Raw genomic sequence first — 20,938 nt, 5'->3', positions numbered from 1 at the left:
CTCTGAGCTGAGCAATTTTCTTAAATAAGTGCATTGAGTCAGTTAATTGGACATATCTTGAATTTACATAATGTTGCTGCGCAAGAGTATCATAAATAGATAGATACATACATACACTGGATTGTAAAAGAAAAGTAAGGGCTGCGCCAAAGTCCTATAGCAATAAATAATCCAATATAAAAAAATGCCAAATATAAGTGAAAGAGTCTAAATGGTATTATCTTACTCAGATCAGATAAAGTGCTTGATTGAGATCCGGGCAGACCCACTCATATGAAAGACAAGAAATAAGAGGAACCAAATAGTGTAATATGTACAGTCCAATATATTCGTAATGTGGAAGAGATGGTAATAAACACACATTTGTTAGAGCTATAGCTAGCTCTAGTTTGAAGGACGCACAGCGGTACAATCCCCGCTTATGAGAAATGCAGTATGCTTCTTCGGTCAGGTGTATGTTCAACACTCAGGAAAAGGGTAAAAAGAGACAACTAATAGTGCTCACTGAATAAAACAGCAGTAGTAAGATAAATAAAATAGTACTCACAAGCGAAGAGCAGGCTAACTTCTTTTTAAAGACCGCATTGGTGGTTTGATCACCACCTAGGATTTCTTGGAGTACAGGATGTTTAAAATGCCAGGTAAAAATAAAATCAATAGAAAGTGTATTAAAAGATGAGTGCACAAGTAGAGTGACCCAAAAAAATCTTTAATAAGCTAAAATACACAATATAAAATTCCACGGGGGGCGTGGCTAGCTGAGATACAGAGCAGACGTGCAGGCGGATAGCTCCGGCTCCAAATCCCCAAAGAACGGCTGTTTTACAATTGAATTACCTCGGAAACGAGCCCAAACACGCCTCACTACCCTCTAGAGTATGATGGGGAGAAAACACAAAAAAACGCCCGTCCGGAGAGCGCAAATCACCCCGATATCAGACTCTCCTTTGACCGGTCACAGGCCCGCAACAAAATGGCGCCGAGCAGACCATGCGGCTCCATCGACTCCAGCGAATCAATAGATGAAGAGGATTTGCCCCGACCTACCAGCGGAGTACACTTGCAGGCAGACTCGGACTCTGATGCCTCTCCCTCCACGAAAGGAGACATAAAAAAACTCCTCCAAGACCTAAGAGCTGTATGGAAGGCAGACCTGGCAGGGGTACAGACGGAGGTTGGCGGGCTGCGGCAGCAGATTACAGCAGTGGAATCCAGAGAGACAACCCGGGAACAGCGACAGGCAGACACCCAAGCACAGGTGGAAGCCCTCACAGGCAATGGGGGTCAAACGAGCGGGAGACTCACCGCTATTTGTATCGGCCTTCAGGATCAGGAAGGCTCCGACTGCCCCAGCGGACGCTCCTAGGGACATAATTGCAGTAACCCGAGACGCATCAGTAAAATCAGCCATCATGGCCTGCTCCAGGAAGAGCCCCAGTGTATTGGTAGATGCCAACAAGATAACGGTATATGCGGACTTACCATTCTCAGTGCTCTTAGCCAGACGCAAGTTCCTGCCCATCACCAAGCTCCTGAGGGAACACAACATCAGGTACCGGTGGGGAGTCCTGGGTACCCTGGTGGTGCCAAGGGGGGAGGAGATCCATGTCCTATCGGCCACTGAAGAACCAGCAGACTTTCTGCAGCAACTCCAGCTGCCCCCTGAGCCCACTCAACCCTTGACACAGCAGAGGGTCAGCGCCCAGAGACACACAGCAACCAAGCTATCAGAAGACGGGGACACTGAGATAAGAGATGGCGGAGGCACTACCAGGCGGCAGCACCCCTTCTAACGCCGATCAGAAAATGAGATATACACGTCCCAACCTGCCAACAGTTGGTCGTTATTGGACTTTGTGAAGACTATGAGAGATGACTGTATGTGTTAGCTCAGCTGCAGGGTGTAAGGGCACAGAGGGAAGGGAACTCACAATTTGACCTAGCAGACGGAAGATCTGAGGGTGGAGGGGGAGAGCACACACTCAGAGAGGAGAGAATACACCAGACACAGTGCCTCCTGTCCTGCCCCGGACAAGTAAGCTTACGAGAACGGGAACCGGCCCACCAACCTGAGTGGAAGAGAGTAGGTGACACACTTCCCTCCCCACATACTAGCAGGCAACAGACCCCATCATGATAACGGCCCAGCCCCATACACGGACGCATGGGGGACATACCGACTAAGCCCAAAACACGTCTAACTTCAGCATTGGGAACACTGTTTATTCCCAGTCTAGGGAAGTGATTAACAAGGCAGTAAGTGCCAGTTGTTCATTGGCCACCTAAACTATTTGCATAGCCCAATTCACCCGCGTAGCTATCCCTCACTGACATCTGTTATGTGCAAACAGATTAAGGACTAACCGAACCCGACGGCCACACACACTCAACCCTCGCACGACTATAATAACTGTGGGTTGGCCCAATGTACATCACACACGCCACACGACACATAAGCTTGACGCTGGATGGTCAACCTGGCCACCCACAACCATAGGTCATTTTACAGCCATTACGCCATAATTGTACTACATTACTATGTTACTTGATTTTATTATATTATATTTCATGTCTTAATTTATGGTTAGCCAGAGGTCTTTCCCTTGTTTGAACTTTACAATCTGTAATAGCCAGTCACTTCACAACTTCTAACTATGACTCACTACTTACCTTAATACCTGATAACAGGACTAGTATGACCATGTTTACCTAACAAAATGTGCAATTCAATCATATGTTGTTACACTAAATACCTTGTTATGCCTGCTGCTGCTGTTGTGGCACTGCAGGCTAATATGTTAACCTCTTTGCATAACAAAAATAAAGAATTAAATAATAAAAAAAATATATATAAAATTCCACAACGCGTTTTGCGTTCAGGGCTTCTTCAAAATGGAATAAAACATAATACCTGGCAGTATGGGTTTAAATAGGGATAGAAATGATTAAAATTGCCGCCAAAACCAAGGTCAGCCAATCAAAATGCATATAATAACAGACAACATTAAAACAAATTGCAACCTATATTAATAGTAAGCATAGTGGTTACAATGATTAATAATATAATTTAATAGCATGAACGAGGTTTGTATAGTAAAATATAAACAAAATAATGAAATCACGTGACTTCGGGTGGTTATACCGCTAAGACATAGAAACATAGAATGTGACGGTAGATAAGAACCATTCGGCCCATCTAGTCTGCCCAATTTTCTAAATACTTTCATTAGTCCCTGGCCCTATCCCACACATGCTTAAACTCCTTTACTGTGTTAACCTCTACCACTTCAGCTGGAAGCCTATTCCATGCCTCCACTACCCTCTCAGTAAAGTAATACTTCCTGATATTATTTTTAAACCTTTGCCCCTCTAATTTAAGACAATGTCCTCTTGTTGTGGTAGTTTTTCTTCAATATACCACAAAATACCACCTACAGTCCAGCCCCTTCTGCATGTGTAGCTAAGGCAGAGATTACACACTTCCTTGTTGTCATACCCATTCATACCGTCAGTTGGAGTTCTGACAGGCTAAAAGCAGTCAGCTGACACTTTCAGCCAATCACAGCTGCCCATTGCTGCTCAGGCTAATACTTCCTTATTAGCCAAAGCAGCACCGAGGGGATGGACTGCCGGGGACTCTTGTTTAGCATTAAAACATAAAAACATTAAAAACTGTTTAATGCTGAAAGAAATGATGGTACCAGGGGACTCCAGACAGTATAACCAGTTTAATGAGATGAAGCAGATACAGTGCCTACGGTGTCCCTTTAAGTATCTTCAATATGGTAGATCAAGCACGTAAGTCTCTTCAGATTGAAATAATGCAGATAAATACAGGATGTTTTCAGGAGCCAGGATCAGAAGTTCTAAGAACACTGACTTCATTGTAAAGGCCATGTGAAGAGTTGGGTGTGGCCTTTTATAGCAGACTTGGAAGATCATATGAGGCAGGTGAGAGCAACTGAGGATTGACTAGTGGCTAGGGAAGCCACTAGGGCGAGAAACAGGTATCGCAGCTATAAAATAAAGCAATATCTTGGTTGTCAGGATAGGATCTTGACATAATCCCCTCCTTCAAAAGCGGACTCTGGACGTGATGGTTTCATGCAAAGTAGAATAGAAGGTAGTATAATTGTACACAGACCATAATGAACAGAAAACAGAGTCATTATTTCTGTATCCTATGTTTTTTGTTCTCTTTGTCTTTAAGCATCTGCTCAAATATATTGAGATCTTTTAGATGCACAATTATACCATTTGAGGCTTTGATGCAGTCAGGAGGAATTTCTTCAGTGATTGCATTTTCTTTCTCTTTAATTCGTAGTGTAGAGATGGGGTTATTAACTCTCTTCATCAGCCCAGAATTGAGAATCGGGGGTATCGTAGGTTTTGCCAAGGTAGGTATTAGTGTACCTAAGGTTACAGGTTGTAAAGAAGAACAGGTTGAGACTTGAGTGGAGGTGTTCTTAGGAGGATTAGCTGCAACATACCTCATGACATCCGCAAACTTCAGAGGGACGAAACCCATAAACTGAGAAAAAGGAGACATTTTGGGAAAAGTAGAGGGACGAAATCCTTTTAGCATCTGCAAACTTCAGTAGCTCTGTGACGAGGTTAACTTTTTCTTTTTCTCAGGTTTTTTCACAGGTGATATGCAGGAGCTTGATTGCAACAAGCAAGAAATAGATTTGCATATGAGGCAGGTGAGAGCAACTGAGGATTGACTAGTGGCTAGGGAGGCCTAGAGGCGAGAAACAGGTATTGCAGCAATAAAATAAAGCAATATCTTGGTTGTCAGGATAGGATGCTGACATATAGTCTCCTCCTTTACTTGCTTGGTTGAATAGGGAGAGGTATTAGCAGTAGAAAGAGGGAAGTGCTCATGCCATTGTACAGAACACGGGTAAGACCTCACTCAGAGTATTGTACGCAGTACTGGAGACCGTATCTTCAGAAGGATATTGATACTTTAGAGAGAGTTCAGAGAAGGGCTACTAAACTGGTTCATGGATTGCAGGATAAAACTTACAAGGGAAGATTAAAGGATCTTAACATGTATAGCTTGGAGGAAAGACGACACAGGGGGGATATGATAGAAACATTTAAATACATAAAGGGAATCAACACAGTAAAGGAGGAGACTATATTTAAAAGAAGGAAAACTACCACATCAAGAGGACATAGTCTTAAATTACAGGGGCAAAGTTTAAAAACAATTTCAGGAAGTATTACTTTACTGAGAGGGTAGTGGATACATGGAATAGCCTTCAAGCTGAAGTGGTAGAGGTTAACACAGTGAGGGAGTTTAAGCATGCGTGGGATAGGCATAAGGCTATCCTAGACTTAAGATAAGGCCAGGGACTAATTAAAAGTATTTTGAAATATTGGGCAGACTAGATGGTTCGATTTGTTCTTATCTGCCGTCACATTCTATGTTTCTATAATATGGCCAATAGTTAGATATTGGCAGCATGCTTCTAGCGTGCCTTCGTCGTTCCCAGTTATTTCCACTCCCTTATTCCCGACTATATTTTCCAAGCGTCTTAGCAGCTGTCACATATAGGCTGCATATGCATTTTGATCGGCTGACCTTGGTTTTGCTGTTAATGTTAATCTTTTCTATCCCTATTTAAACCCATACTGTCAGGTATTATGTTTTATTCCATTTTGAAGAAGCCCTGAAGGCGAAACACATTGTGGAATTTTATATTGTGTATTTTAGCTTATTAAAGATTTTTGGGTCACTCTACCTGTGTCAATCATCTTTTAATACACTTTCTACTGAATTTATTTTTACCTGGCATTTTAAACATCCTGTCCTTTAAGAAATCTTAGGTGGGGATCATACCACCAACGCTGTCATCAAAGAGCAGTTAGCCTGCTCTTTGCTTGTGAGTACTATTTTATTAATCTTACTACTGCTGTTTTATTCTGTGAGCACTATTAGTTGTCTCTTTTTACCCTTGTCCTGAGTATTGACATGTATAGCTTGGAGGAAAGATGAGACGGGGGGATATGATAGAAACATTTAAATACATAAAGGGAATCAACACAGTAAAGGAGGAGACTATATTTAAAAGAAGAAAAACTACCACAACAAGAGGACATCTTAAATTAGAGGGACAAAGGTTTACAAATAATATCAGGAAGTATTACTTTACTGAGAGGGTAGTGGATGCATGGAATAGCCTTCCAGCTGAAGTAGTAGAGGTTAACACAGTAAAAGAGTTTAAGCATGCATGGGATAGGCATAAGGCTATCCTAACTATAAGATAAGGCCGGGGACTAATGAAAGTATTTAGAAAATTGGGCAGACTAGAAGAAGGGCCGAATGGTTCTTATCTGCCGTCACATTCTATGTTTCTATGTTTCTATTGAACATACCCCTGACGGAAGAAGCATACTGCATATCCCATAAGCAGGGATTGTACTGCTGTACGCCTTTCAAACTAGAGCTAGCTATAGCTCTAACAAATGTGTGTTTATTACCATCTCTTCCATATTACGAATTTATTGGACTGTACATATTACACTATTTGGTTCCTCTTATTTCTTGTCTTTCATATGTGTGGATCTGCCCGGATTAAGACAGTGAGGATATTACTCTCGATCAAGCACTTTATCTGATCTGAGTAAGATCATTCCATTTAGACTCTTTCACTTATATTTGGACTTTTTTATATTAGATTATTTATTGCTATAGGACTTTGGCGCAGCCCTTACTTTTCCTTTATCACTTTTTCTGTATTTTAAAAGGGTTTTGAGGGATTCCCCCTTTTTAGGGTTGCTCCCCATTTGTTAATTCGTGCTTACTCTCTTCTTTTGTTATACACTGGATTATATATGTAGACAACATTCACACTAAAGTATTGTTGAGTAATCCAAAAAAATTGTCTAAAATTAGAACAATTTGTACCTGAACATATTCATCCTGGTGATCATTAATGTATTGAAATATTCCATTTTGTGGCACAGGAGATAGCACAACTTGGCACATTAGCCATGAGAGGATGGATAACACGAAGAGCTAAAAAAAAAATTAAAAAACATAAGTTAGCTGTGTCCAGATGAACGTTCAATGATCAAGGTTTGCCATTCTGTTCAGATAACTTGATTTGACAGTAGAAAAAATATTATAAGAATTACGTTCAATAAAATAAGCATATTGGGAATATAATAACCCTATAGTGCTACAGACAATAAAGGTAACCATATACAATATCACAATATCAAAATAACAATATCTATACAAAGCTACCTTCTCAGTTTCATAATTCCTCATGTAGTTGTATTGTATTATCCAACATGTCAAATGTGTGTTTTGAAATATGAGCAGTATGTAATAATTTATATCAGTCTTATAAGATACTTATCACACTTTAGATGAACCTCCTTATATTACATTGAAATGTGGATTCACTAATCAGGATGCAAAATTTCAAGTCCTACACTACCTGACAGATCTAAAGGTTGCTTGCCACTGTAAGCCTGGAGTGTTTACGTAGGACACTCACCAAAGGAGAATTTCTACTCGCAACAGCTGAATTGTTACTTGCTAATGGCTAGTGAGCAAGTGAAACTTTGTATCCCTATCCCTTTTTATCCCTACACTAGTTGTATACATATTGTGAGGTATGACTTGATATTGGCTTGAGAACTTGCACATTATGACCATTCAGTGTACTTAAAAACAAAACTGCCTAGGTGTCAGCAACCTATGGCACGTGTGCCATGCATTGCACTCGAGGTTCCTTTGCATGTCATTCAAGGCTGCCAGAGACAAACAGGCTCTGACCTATCAGGAGTTCTGGTGGGACTTCATATATCTGCTAGTGCAAACAGAGCGGGGATTGCAGGTGGTGAGGGACAATCCTCAATTTGCGCATTGCACCACTTAGAGGCAGTGATCCCAGATCACTTCTACCCAGCACTTGTGAATGGGTATCCACACTGGAGTAGAGTAATGCACAGCAGCTATTGCAACTATTGCCCTTGACCTGGACCTGCCCAGTCCCAACAAACACACAATGTGACATATCATCCACACACACAGTTCTACAAGCAGCCTCCATACACAAGTATCATACACAATACCACAATCTACTCATGACGATATACAATATAACAGCCCGCAACTGCACATACCACACTACAAAACAACTGCAGTACTCATAAATAACACAAGCAGCAATGTACTGTTTTCCCTTGGTAGCTCCATATATTGTTTCTGTTGCAAACTGAGTGGGAGATTACATTTTGGAAAAAGTCATTGATCCTTAAAGGTTTAGTACAAGAACCATGACCACTTTAGTGATTTGACATACAGAGTTTTATGGTTGGAGTACAGGGTTATTTACTGAGTGCGAATTCAAAGTGAATGTCAAATGTAAGGTCAAAATAGAAAACAATTCTCTAACTAAGCTCTTCCAGTTTGGCTACTCTGACCTTGATTTTAAAATTAACTTTGAATTCTCACTTAAGTAAATGTCCTTGTAGTTAATTAAAGTCAGGAGAACAAACTCGCTAGATGAGTATGCATCTTTGTCAGATAGAATTGCAATCACTTTTTCATTATGATGACCTGACATGTGGTCCTTAGGGATGTTGTTTGTCACGTGCTGATTTACTTATTGTAGAAAACAGTATTGGAATGTTGCGGTATTTTGTTAACATTATTGTTATTATTGTGCTGCGTCTAGTTTCTGGATATGGGGAGTATTTAAGACTTGGAAAATGAGAGCCAATATACACCAAAATATTATGTACTAACGATCATCCAGATATGGCAAGAAAAATGTTGTGTAAGAAAAATGAAAAAATATAAGAATATATATTTAAGAGTCAGCTTATTCAATTAGATCGCATAGAAAACAAACTCTTTATAGGTACTATGGTGTCTACAGACTGTGAAACGCTTTCCCTGCATTGTATCAAATCATCCTAAATAACCAATTGCAGTTCTACCTATCATTCTGCCCCTCTTTTCCTTGACTGATTGGATAAAACTAATCAAGCAGCTAGGATTCCCTAACTGAAGGTGATAGAAAAACATTGGAGAAATCGAGGAGAGGAGAATAGACTATTGCCAACAGGAAAAAAACAGCAATAATAACTGTGTATGTGGCAACATGTTAGGTTTGTGGGATATGTCAATATCATATAGGACAGTGGTTTTGGTTTGTGCTGTTGAACATTGGTGTGTATCGAGCCACCTCAAGGTATGTCACAAACAAATTGTTCGGGGGATGTAGTAGGCTGAACCAATTTAAGATTCAATTTGGGATTCCCATCTGGCAATTAATAGAAACTAAAAAGTACATTTAGACAGCTACTAGAGGATTCTCGGGGAATCTAAGTCCCTTAAATGATGCTGGACATCCTCAAGCTCAGCAAGCTACAACGTCTGAGAAATCCCCCACTGAGGCAGTGCTTTCCTATGAGGAAAGCCTTATGTGCTCCCCGCGCATTTGCATTAGGTACCCCCGTTGGATGACGTCAGAGGAGGCGTAGTGCCAAACCAGCTCTATGAGACATCAGAGGTGGAATCGGTTAAATGTTTTTTAACCCTTTATCTTATGAAGGAGGGGGGTGGGGGTCAGAGGGCCCTATAGTGTTAGGATATAGATATGTATTCCCAACACTATAGAATCCCTGTAAGGCAACGAAAGCATGATGGTTATACTTGATCAATTTTGCATTTTATGGACCATGAGCAAAAAGTGGATACAATATATTTACATCTATAAGTTGGAGTGTGCCCTTAAAGGTGTTTTTTTTCCTTACAAAGCCCCACCTGTTCTCAGTGTGCCCAAAAAGAGGATGATTTAATGATCATAGAAAAATAAAATGTGGGCATTGATACCACAGTGATGTAATACAATGAAAAAACACTTAATCCAGGTTATGTATCCTAAAGTAGGAGAAAATACATCACAGTCTGTGTACTAGCACAATATGTCATTTGTAACTGGTGACCTTGGACTGGTTGACCAGACAATTATTTAACTATATTAGCTTTGTGACATGTTTGTCATGGCATGTACAGCAGATCCTCTGGATAACATTGGAACTTTTATATTTATTTATTTATTTATTTAACAGCCATTGTATTGCATACACTTGCACATCTCTTGCAATTTTTGTCAAAGCCTTTTGTGAAAGCTATGATAAACATAAGTGCTTGCCTAGATTAGTTAGATAATAGTTGAAGTTCTGATTTTGCACACTGTCATGCATTGGAGTTACTGCATTTAACCCCTAGCACACCTAGAAAGGAATGGTCTGCATGGAGAGGGATATTTATAGAAGCAGTCATTCCATATGCCTAATCCATAATCCAAATATAGTGAGTTTGTGTGTTTAGTTATTATTTGTGTGTGTTTGTATATGTATATATATATATATATATATATATATATATATATATATATATATATATATGTGTTTGTTTGTAATACTACTTTATAGTATATATAGTATGTATTATACAGTGGCTAGCTATACTATATAGTATATATATATACTATTATTATATTTATATATTGATTTATACAATCTGGTTGCATCTTGTAGCAGTTATCAACAAACGCATAGAAAGTGTCACTAGAAATCAGAACAGTTTTTAATGGAGATTTTGCTGAGTTTATTTTAATTAACTTCTTCTGTAAATGTTAACTTAGAACATAGATTTTGCCATTAGAACATCAACAATGTAATTGTATATCATATAAATTGTTACCACCTCACTTATCACAATCCCTCTAATAACCAGCCATTAGAGGTGTGCAAATTATACAAATGTGACAAAATGTGAATAAGTACATTTAAGAACAATAAATACTCTTTATTAGGAAGTTGTTTACTACATAGTGAATTGAAATAATGTGACATCTAAATTGAGGTCAAAGTAGCCATACTATAAAAAATCCCCAGCTCATTTATTTATGTGTTTATTTTAAACTGTTTAGAACATACTGCCTATAATATTTTTTTAGAGGCGTAAAGCATTATGGATAAGCAACCTCACTCGATAATACAGGACTACATTGTATTCCTTGAGCATTGACTAACAAGTGGTATTGCAGACTCCAGTTGCTGTGAAAACCTGGCTTTGTGTGATGGGAGTTGCAATGAACATAAAATGGTGTGGATAATGCTGCCGATCCCTACAAATTACTAACTTTGCAATGCTATGATATACAACTGGGATAAGCCCCTGGATACCAGCCTTGGAAAACAGTAAATTTTAACCGCTTCAGAACCAGAGATAGTCACATCACTTGTTATATTGATTCTGAAGTGGTTAATCTTAATTCTAGTTTAAAATAATAACCAGACATATATTAAAACGCTAAACAAACATATATTAAGTATTTATTTTCAATGTAAATCTTACCATTTTGCTGGATTAATATATTCAGTTGAAAGTCTGGTTGCTCTCTGGGTTTAAGCCCGGTATATGCCAGTTTTATAGAACTTTCCCAGACCATGCCTATTTTCAATAGTTCCCTCCCACTGATGTTTAATGAATCACAGTGCTTGGTTACAATCTCTGCAAAGTAAATACGTTTTTTTTTCATATACTAAATTCACAGTCCTTGTGTATTTTACTCAAAGGGACACTATAGGCACCCAGACCACCTAATCTCAATGAAGTGGTCCGGGCCATGTCGCCCCCTGTTTTAACCCTGCAGTTGAAAAAAGTTGCTGTCCTACAAAACAGCAATATTTTACGGCAATACCTCTAGTGCCACTTAGACAGCCATTACAGGCGCGTCCGTTGAATGAAAGTTAAACTCTGCAATTTCTGTCAGATGGTTTCATAGAGACAATCTGATTGGACCAGTGTGGCAATTTACCGCACATATGCACTAGCTTCCCAATAGTTTCTGTTTTCTTCACAATTGATCCACGCTTTTCACTTGAATCTGAACCTTCAAGAACATTTGCTGGAGAGAAAAAAAAAACGTATTGTGGTTACGGGGACCCTCTTTAGTAACAAATAGACATATAGCCATTGGCTATAAACTAGTCGTTAAAACTCTGAAGACATACTGAGTGCTAAAGGCGTACACATGGGGATAATATAGAACACAAACTATGTAAATCCATGTTTTCGTTTCTTTTTCATCATAAACAAAATGATTAATTTTGTGTTTTTCCATACAGGCATACCCCAATTTTGGAAGAAATTAATCTATGACACATTGTAAATGTGCCTTGAAAAGGTGTGTCAGTATGAATTTAATGCACGCCATTGTTGTCAATATGGCAGGCTGCCCGGCCTGGACACGTTCAGGGCACTGTGAGTGTGTTGGCTTGTGTAGAATGTTCCGTAAGGTATCACTGATCAGCTGGTTTATTCTATAAATAAGGTAGACAGAGCCCAAAATGTGTAACAAGTTACTGTTCTCCTCCTGTCTCTGGGACATCTCAGAGGTACCTATTTTTTTATTTTTTTTTTTAGCAAGAATTGAATAAATGCAACATGATTTTTAACAGATTGTTTATGCAAAAAAAGCATCCAAGTCTTTCTTAAAAATATCTATAAAATCTGACAATACAACCTCTTCGTAGCTCGCCTCTGCACTTTTTCTAGTTTTGCAATATCCTTCTTTAAAATAGATGCCCAAAATTGCAACACATATCTTACCATTGATTTATAAAGAGGAAAAATTATATTTTGAGTCAATACCCCTTTTTATACAAGAAAACACCTTACTAGCTTTCGCAACAACAGACCGGCATTGCATACTGTTGCCTAGTTTATTAGCTATAATTGTTCCCGAATTATTTTCATTTAATGTTATCTCTAACTCAAGCCCATTTGAAATATAGGTGGCTTGTGGGTTCCTCATTCTAAAATGACTTTACATTTATCTGTATTGAAACACATCTGCCACTTACCTGCCCAGACCCCAATTTATCCAAATTCCTGTTCAGACTGTATTATCTTACTTTGTTTTGTGTCATCTATAAAAACTCACAAATGACTTTCAATGCCCACTTCAGGCTTTTTTAGAAACAAATTAAACAGAAGTGGACCCAGGGCAGCTCCCTGAGGTGCTACATTCACCACTTTTGTCCAAATTTTCTATTTACAACTACGCTCTGTTCTACCCAAGAACACAATTTTTCATCTAAACCAAATGTGTGTTTATCTAACTGCTCATATAATGATTCTAGCGCTTCAACATTATGTACCTTCCTCCAGAACTTGTTTTGTAGGGCTGCAAGGTACAGGTGTATATCTCTCCCTATTGTTGAATAGGGGTTCAGGTGCCAGGAGCAGGGACGGATTTCCCATTAGGCAGAGAAGGCACCGATGTATGCCTGCCTATCGGTGTATGCATGGTAGGGGAGCTACAAGCCGCTACTCTGTCTGTTGGAAGGATCTGCCCTTGTGTTTTGCTGCCTTCCTAGAATGAGAATGCCTGCAGGTTCTTGTGAAGTAAATCCAAGCTTGCCTAGGAATCCACTAACATCGACCCACAGTAACATTCTTGAAAGGGTTCCTGCTTATCTGTGTCCATCACGTGCTTACAGTCCTTCAGATCTTCCATGATATTTCTGAAGAGGAAGTTTGCAATTTGCTCTAGCTATATGCATTTTGTTGTCCCTATTTCCGCTTAAATTATTGATTGAGAGCATCAGCTGAGGTACCCAGGTAACAATGTGTTTTTAAACCTTACTTTGTGAGATGCCAGTTAATTTCTCACCTCATAACCACTATGGTGTGATCGATTGTTTATGGCACTTTCAATGCCTCTTTTCAATTTTCAGTTTTAGAAATTGAAAACACATATGTGTCTATTGACTAACAGGGTTATTCAGTAAGTATGACCTTGAGTTATTATTTTTGGATGAGCTTGTCACATGATTTTCAATTTTTGCATAAACTTTTAACCCCTTAAGGACACATGACATGTGTGACATGTCATGATTCCCTTTTATTCCAGAAGCTTGGTCCTTAAGGGGTTAAAGATATTTTTCTAAAATATTAAGATGTAAAAAAAATCTATCATGCATAAACACAAATATCAAAACTATTTTTCTAAAATTTAAATAATTTTAAAAGTGCATCTCAATATTTTAAATAATTTGAGAAGCGTATCCAAAAATATTAAACCGAGCCCTATGTCACTGCCTGGAGCCCTACATCTCTTCCAACTCCCTTATTAAAGTTTTGGGTGTATTTCCCTGTTCTGTGTCAGGGGTATTAAAACACACAAACAAGGCCAGTTTGTTTGGTATTCAGCTGTAATTCAGTTGTCTGTTGGCAACTACTGAATCAGCCGTGCTATCTGCAGATTCTTCTGATTTCGATAGACAGCCCAGCTGTAGCTGAATGTAAGTGTGAATTTGGTTGAAATAACTAAACTTGCCTTTTGTGAATAGCCAAACTGGTTAAAATAGCCAGAATGGAGGCGGAGCCTAACAGCCAAAGCGGACGGTCGCACGTCTATGGAGCTCTGGATCCCGAGGTGCATAACTAACCGATTTGCGGCCTCAAACGACCCCCCCCAACATACCTAAGACCCATGGGGAAAAAAAATCGAAAAAAAACACTGCAAGAGGCACCCCGAATGGGCATTGGGGACATGTGGAGACAGGCCCAGGGCGCCCACGGACACAACATGGCGGCCATCACAGGAGATTGCTCAGACCTCTCAGACGACTTCTCCTATGGCACAGAGGAAATCTACATGCCTGCTCCAGCGCTCCCTCCACCGCCGCCTCCCTCGGCAAAGCAGGACTCAGTCCCGGTGGCAACCACTATAATGAAAGAGCTGCTGGCGGATCTGCAAAAAAACTTTCAGGCAGACATGGCCACGATACGCCAGGACCTGAAGGGCCTGACAGGCCGCATCGGAGCGTTAGAAACCACCTCACAATCCAGCCTACAACGGATCACAACACTGCAACAGGAGGTCAGTGATCTGAAAAAGCAAAACCTTACATTTGAAAGCCGCTTTGCCGCACTGGAAGATGCCCGCCATCGAAACAACTTGAAAGTAAGGGGAATCCCTGAAAACATACCAGACGCTGAGCTCCAACACGTGGTGAGAAGACTGTTAACTGCCATACTGACGTCCAAACAAGCCAAAGCAATAGTGGCGGAGGGTGTGTTCAGGGTGCCCAAACCAGCAAAAGCACCGCCAACAACTTCCAGGGATCTGATAATCCAATTCCAAAACGGAAAGGACAAAGCAGCTGTCATGAACGCGCTAAGGGGCAACTCACCATACGCTTTCGAGGAAATGTCACTAACATTCTATGCAGACCTCAGCGGCAGCACTCTGGCATGGCGCAGAGAATTGAGACCACTCACCTCACTTCTCCAACAGCACAAGATAAGCTACCGCTGGCACCCCTCTCGTTCACTGCCCATGGGGATACAACACACGTGGTCCGAGACCTCCAAGAAGCCGCCACGGCCCTGCCACACCTAGGAATCCACCAACGATCTCTTAGCATGGCCTCCAAGAGCACAGCACCTAAATCGACCCACAGCTGGAACCCAGGGACATCCACAGAATTCGTGCCCAAACAGGCACCATCTGGCGCACCCACCTGAGACAACACCAGACCCCAAACAGGACTGCCACCTACAGGCCCAGACTGGGACTCTTACGCCTAAACACCCATACCCACGCAAGGCACAAAAACCCACATCCCGCTAGTATCTTGCTGAACCAGGACTGTGGCATAGGCTGAAACTTCGGCCATGGACTCGGCTCTCTGGCACAGCTGGACCATAAGGCAATAGAACAATACTACAAAGCAGTTAATCCTTATGCTTAAACTGTACAGCGATGTTACCCTACGTTGTAGGTCAACGTTAGCAATGTAATCTGTTCTCTCTGATGCCTCATAGCCTATATACATACAGTGCAAACTATCTATGCCTCACACATAAGCTAGCTATTGCTACACCACAAAACATGCTCTCATCTTATACCTACACTAACATGACTAATCTAGCATTGTCAAGCATCAATGCCTTCATGAGACTACATACCACATATGGCGCTTCTCACTTCGCGCTACTCACTCACACCGGATAGACAATCTGAAACAAACTACAACACTATCATGCAACACACCCCTCTACCGCATACATGCTACATTTCACCATGGAAGCTTATACACACTGTATAGCTTGTACATGAATGCTTTTATCGCTGTTTTAACTAAGCATTCATATGTCTATTGAGTCCACATAGATAGACAAATACTCCTGGCTACGCCTACGCATGTGTAATTGGTTCTTTGATTGTTGATAAGCCTGTTTTACATTTGACATATCTAGTGTATACACGCTGGTTTGCATTCTTACCTTACCTTTACTGATGATGCATCACTGAGCTGAACGTTTTTATAATTTAATATTGCGCTGAAAACTCCTATGCTAACGCTAATCGAGGACCTAAATTGTGGCAATTTTGTTATCTCCAACAAAAAGGGAAAAAATGTGCCTGACAATCGATTACGACGACCTGTAATGCAAATGTTTCTTTTGATGTTGCATGTTTTTAATCTTCATTTACATATTGCCCAGGTTGAAACTAACAACCCTACTTACAGCACCCTCAGGTGCTTATAATATTATACTGGTTACCCATAAAAAAAAAAAAAATTGCCAGAATGTTGCAACCGAACAGAAACCAGAAGCTGATTCACATTCAGTGGCAAATTGGTATTTATTGAATAGACCGTCTAGAATGAAGTAAATACTGCTATTCTGAAATATTACTTGTCAGCAATTCAAAGTGATTTAAAAGTTAAGGCCAAAGTAACTGAACTGGAAGCATTAGCTGACAGCGAGAATTTTTCCAGTACTACTTTGGCCTTAAAGTGGCACTGTCTCCATCTGGGGACTTTTGTCGAATTCACAGACACCTGATGGAATCCAGTGGCCAGGGGGATGCACATAAGGTGAGATTTACTTACCTAAACCTGTCCCTTGCGGGTGCCTTCTTCTTCTTTGGTCTGCTCCTGTTCAGCTCCTGGCGCAAATGTATGAGAGTGCAGCATTAAGGGTCTATGGAGAATCCCGCAAGATCACGGAATGCTCCATAGACACAGTTGCGGGGGAATGACACTTAGACTCTGCCCTGAGTTAAGAGTTAAGTCAGTCGGAGGAGAAATACAGAGACAAAGTAGTCCCTGCTTTGTCTCAGTAGATCTCTTCACTGGGTTGGAATTTAAGTGAAATTTCAACACAGTCAATATGAGTATTTCATAGAAATTCTATGAAATATAAATTTTTCAGAAGGTATGAGGTGCGGTGGTGACAGCGCCGCTTTAGCTTTAAAATTCACTTTGAATTACTGATACTTCTCACTCTAGTGAATAACCCTGTAAGTATACATCAGTATATTACAGAATAATGCAAACATATGAAAATGTACTTTAATTCTCAGTCATAAAAATGACAATTACCAAAGCAACTGCAAAACCGAGCCTTGCAAAGTTTACCCAGACAGATGATTGTACTGCAAAACGACACAGGGATTTGAGGCAACATTATAGGACCGAACATTGCCACCCAGAATGTTATCAGAATTCAATAATAATGCCCCTGCGTATCGCTAAAACAAATTCAAAAGGAGGCACACACCTTCCATGACCCTCCAAGCTAGAGATGTAAACTTAGTTGTGGAGCCCAGAGTAAGATAGTTGATTTCCACCGTCTTCATCCCTCAAAGAACTGAAAGCTTTTCTTTGTGAAGAATGGTACAGTATCCCACTACACACAGCTCACAGCTTGGATTCAAACTATTCTGAAACTAAGGTTGGTATAGTCCTTATTGGGCAGTTGATTTAAATGCTATGACAGATTTCGTCTACGCTCTATATCAGGGGTAGATAACGTTCGGCGCTCCAGATGTCGTGGACTTCATCTCCCATGATGCTTTGCTAGCATTACAGCTGTAAGAGCATTATCAGAGAGTGTGGAAGGTTGCTTACCTGTGCTCTATATGATAGGATGCTTAGGAAGAGGAAAATCTTGCAAATACACCATACAAGTGTTAGGCAATTATATAATAACATTTTTTTTAGAATCATTTAGCAATATCATTTAGTATTTATCTAGAAGAATCTTAGCACCATTTCATAGACCATACATGTCTGCCATGTGGAACTCTACATTGCAAACTGTCATGATTTTTTTTTGTATCAAGAACTGCTTCAAAATCTCCAAAAAGTTACCGTGCTTATTTGTAAATAATTGTTATCCCCATAGGAGTGTCCTCATGGCCTTCCCAGTGATTTAAAACACAAGGTTTTTTTTTGTTTGCTATAATGCAATTTGATTAACTTGTACTAGTTTAAACATAGTGCGATACAATCTAAATGCTACAAACAAATAGCTGATAATGCAAGAGTAGTAATATTTACATTTCTCAATCACTATCACAAAGCTACAAATAGGCAAAGCTGTTCAAGGCCATTTGGATGTCACTAGGGGCAGTGTGCATGACAAAACTGTGTGAATTAAAATAACACCTATAAGGATTTATTGTGGTGATTGAACATCCAGTTGCAATTTTTAGTTCCAAATGACTGCACTGGGAAAGTAAATAGAAATAGTCTAAATGTTAATGTTTATTTAAATAGTTGTAAATACCTCACTGCCAACACACATATAAATGAGTTTGATTTCCTTTTGCATCACATTGTAGTGCAAAATATAATTAAATGTATAAGCGTTTTTTTTTTTGCTTATACTAATTTTGCACATCCAGTGCAACTAAAGAAAGAATACTCAAAACAGATTCACATATCAGTCCTGATTGTTAAATCACTCCACTGCCCAAATACAAAATACATTAAAATTACTGTTTAGAAGATAGACCCCAAATTAAAACTTGCATGCATTTAATTCTGCATTCTTTAATTGGGGTATATATAAAAATTATTTGCCTCCAGATCTCTTCTCTGCCGCCTTTGCAAGCCCTCCTCTGCTAACCCCGCCCAGCAGGGGCGGCTCTAGACTTTGCGAGGCCTTAGGAGAAACTTAAACATGAGGCCCCCACTAACACACAGTGTGTGTATAAGGAGCTGCAGATATATGTAATGGCGGGCTTGCGGCTTGCATTGCCGTGGCTCCCAATGCAGCTGCGTTGTGAGCTCTTTGACTGTAGTTCTGACATAATTTGCAATAAACAAATGTAATTGGCAATTATGCTAATCATTTATACACTATTGCTGGGTATGGTTGTATAGCCTGGCAGTCGTGAATACATTAGTGCCAGTGTGAAGGGGTTATTGGAAACAAAAATTAACATATTGGTTGGGCTTTTAAAAAATCATTTGCCATATAATAAAGCTACAGAAAAGAAGATAGACATTTCCCTCACATATTCTATAATCCTTTACATGTATATTATATATTTGTTTCACCATGTATTGTATATGTATGTATGCATATGATATATATACCTTTATATTGCCCATACCATACCACCCTCACATAGCAGGCATAGACACACACACTAATACATGCACACATATACACATTAATACGCAAATACAAATACACACTGATACATGCATACACACAAACACACTGATGCACAGATACACAAATATTGTCTAATAAAGACATACAGTCCCAATGTGTATTTATCTGGCTGTGTGTATTTCTGAGGGTGTCTGGCATTGTCTACCTGTGTATGTGCCTGAGAGTGTGTGTCTGACAGTGAGTATCCTTGTTTGTGAATGTATATTTCTGTAAGCATGTGTATGTTTGTTACTGGGACTGTATGTGTGTGTGTGGTAGCTGCTTGCAGTGTTTTGTGTATATAGGGAGCTGCCTGTGGTTGTTGTGCACTTTGTTTATGGTGAAGCTATGTTTTATGACTTTGTGTGTATGATGATTGTCTTCAGGGGTGACTGTGACAGGGTGAGTAAAGCGGTAACTGTGGCAGGGTGACTGTGACAGGGTCAAGGGGTAAGTCAGACAGGGTTGGGGGGGTGAGTGTGATAGAATAAGGGGAGGTGAAAGTGACAGAATTAATGGGAATCAATTGACAGGGTGAGTGTGGCAGAGTGAGTTTGACAGGATTAGAGGTGTTAATGCCACAGGGTGAGTGTGGCAGGGTTGGGGGCAGAGGCGGCTCTCTAATTAGGCGGTTTAGGCGGCCGCCTAAGGCCTCGCGCTGGCTGGGGCCTCGCGGCCGCCTAAACCGCCTGTTGGCAGAGTGTGTCAGGTCCTCGGTCAGTGACCGAGGACCTGACACCAGGAGGGGGCCCGGCGGCTTGCCCGGTATGCCGCCAGGTGCGAGGCCCCTCCTGGCTGCCAGGCCGGCCACTGCAGACACTGGTCTGCAGCTCCGCAGTGTGCAGAGCTGCAGACCATGTGACTCGCGAGAATTGGCCAATCAGAGCGTTGCCGCGGGTTACCACGGCAACGCTCTGAAATCTCGCGAGATTACACGGTCTGCAGCTCTGCGGAGCTGCAGACCGAGAGCAGTGGCCACCGGACCACCAGGGAGCCCACTGGACCACCAGGGAAAGGTAGGCTCTCCCTCCCCATCACCCCCCACCACCCTCAGCCTCACCCACCACCATCACCCCCACCACCATCACCCCCACCACCCTCAGCCTCACCCCCACCACCATCACCCCACACCCTCAGCTTCACCCCCACCACCATCAACCCCACCACCCTCAGCCTCACCCCCCCACCACCACCATCACCCCCCACCACCCTCAGCCTCACCCCCACCACCATCACCCCTCCCCTCCCCACCCTCACCATCACCCCCACCACCCTCAGCCTCACCCCCCCACCACCCTCAGCTTCACCACCCACCACCATCACCCCCACCACCCTCACCACCATCACCCCCACCACCCTCAGCCTCACCCCCCACCAACATCAACCCCACCACCCTCAGCCTCACCCCCCCACCACCATCACCCCCCA

At 41.0% G+C, this 20,938-nt stretch overlaps 1 protein-coding gene across 1 annotated transcript in view; it reads right to left on the bottom strand.

The window, feature by feature from the left end:
• The window catches only part of LOC134608634 (beta-Ala-His dipeptidase-like), a 50,075-nt gene extending 38,590 nt beyond the window's left edge, over positions 1–11,485 (bottom strand). Inside the window, exons 1-2 of the mRNA XM_063451618.1 lie at positions 11,396–11,485; positions 6,917–7,027 (exon numbers count right to left, since the gene is read on the bottom strand). Of these exons, the coding sequence (XP_063307688.1) occupies positions 6,917–7,027; positions 11,396–11,398 (114 nt within the window). The 5' untranslated portion in view covers positions 11,399–11,485. The remainder of the gene's footprint in view (positions 1–6,916; positions 7,028–11,395) is intronic.
• Positions 11,486–20,938: the final 9,453 nt, after the last annotated feature.

The sequence above is a fragment of the Pelobates fuscus genome, chromosome 4, assembly GCF_036172605.1.
Source record: "Pelobates fuscus isolate aPelFus1 chromosome 4, aPelFus1.pri, whole genome shotgun sequence".
Classification (NCBI taxonomy): Eukaryota; Metazoa; Chordata; class Amphibia; order Anura; family Pelobatidae; genus Pelobates; species Pelobates fuscus.
The sequence above is the reverse complement of the archived record's forward strand: the minus strand, read 5'-3'. Positions and strand labels throughout refer to the sequence as shown.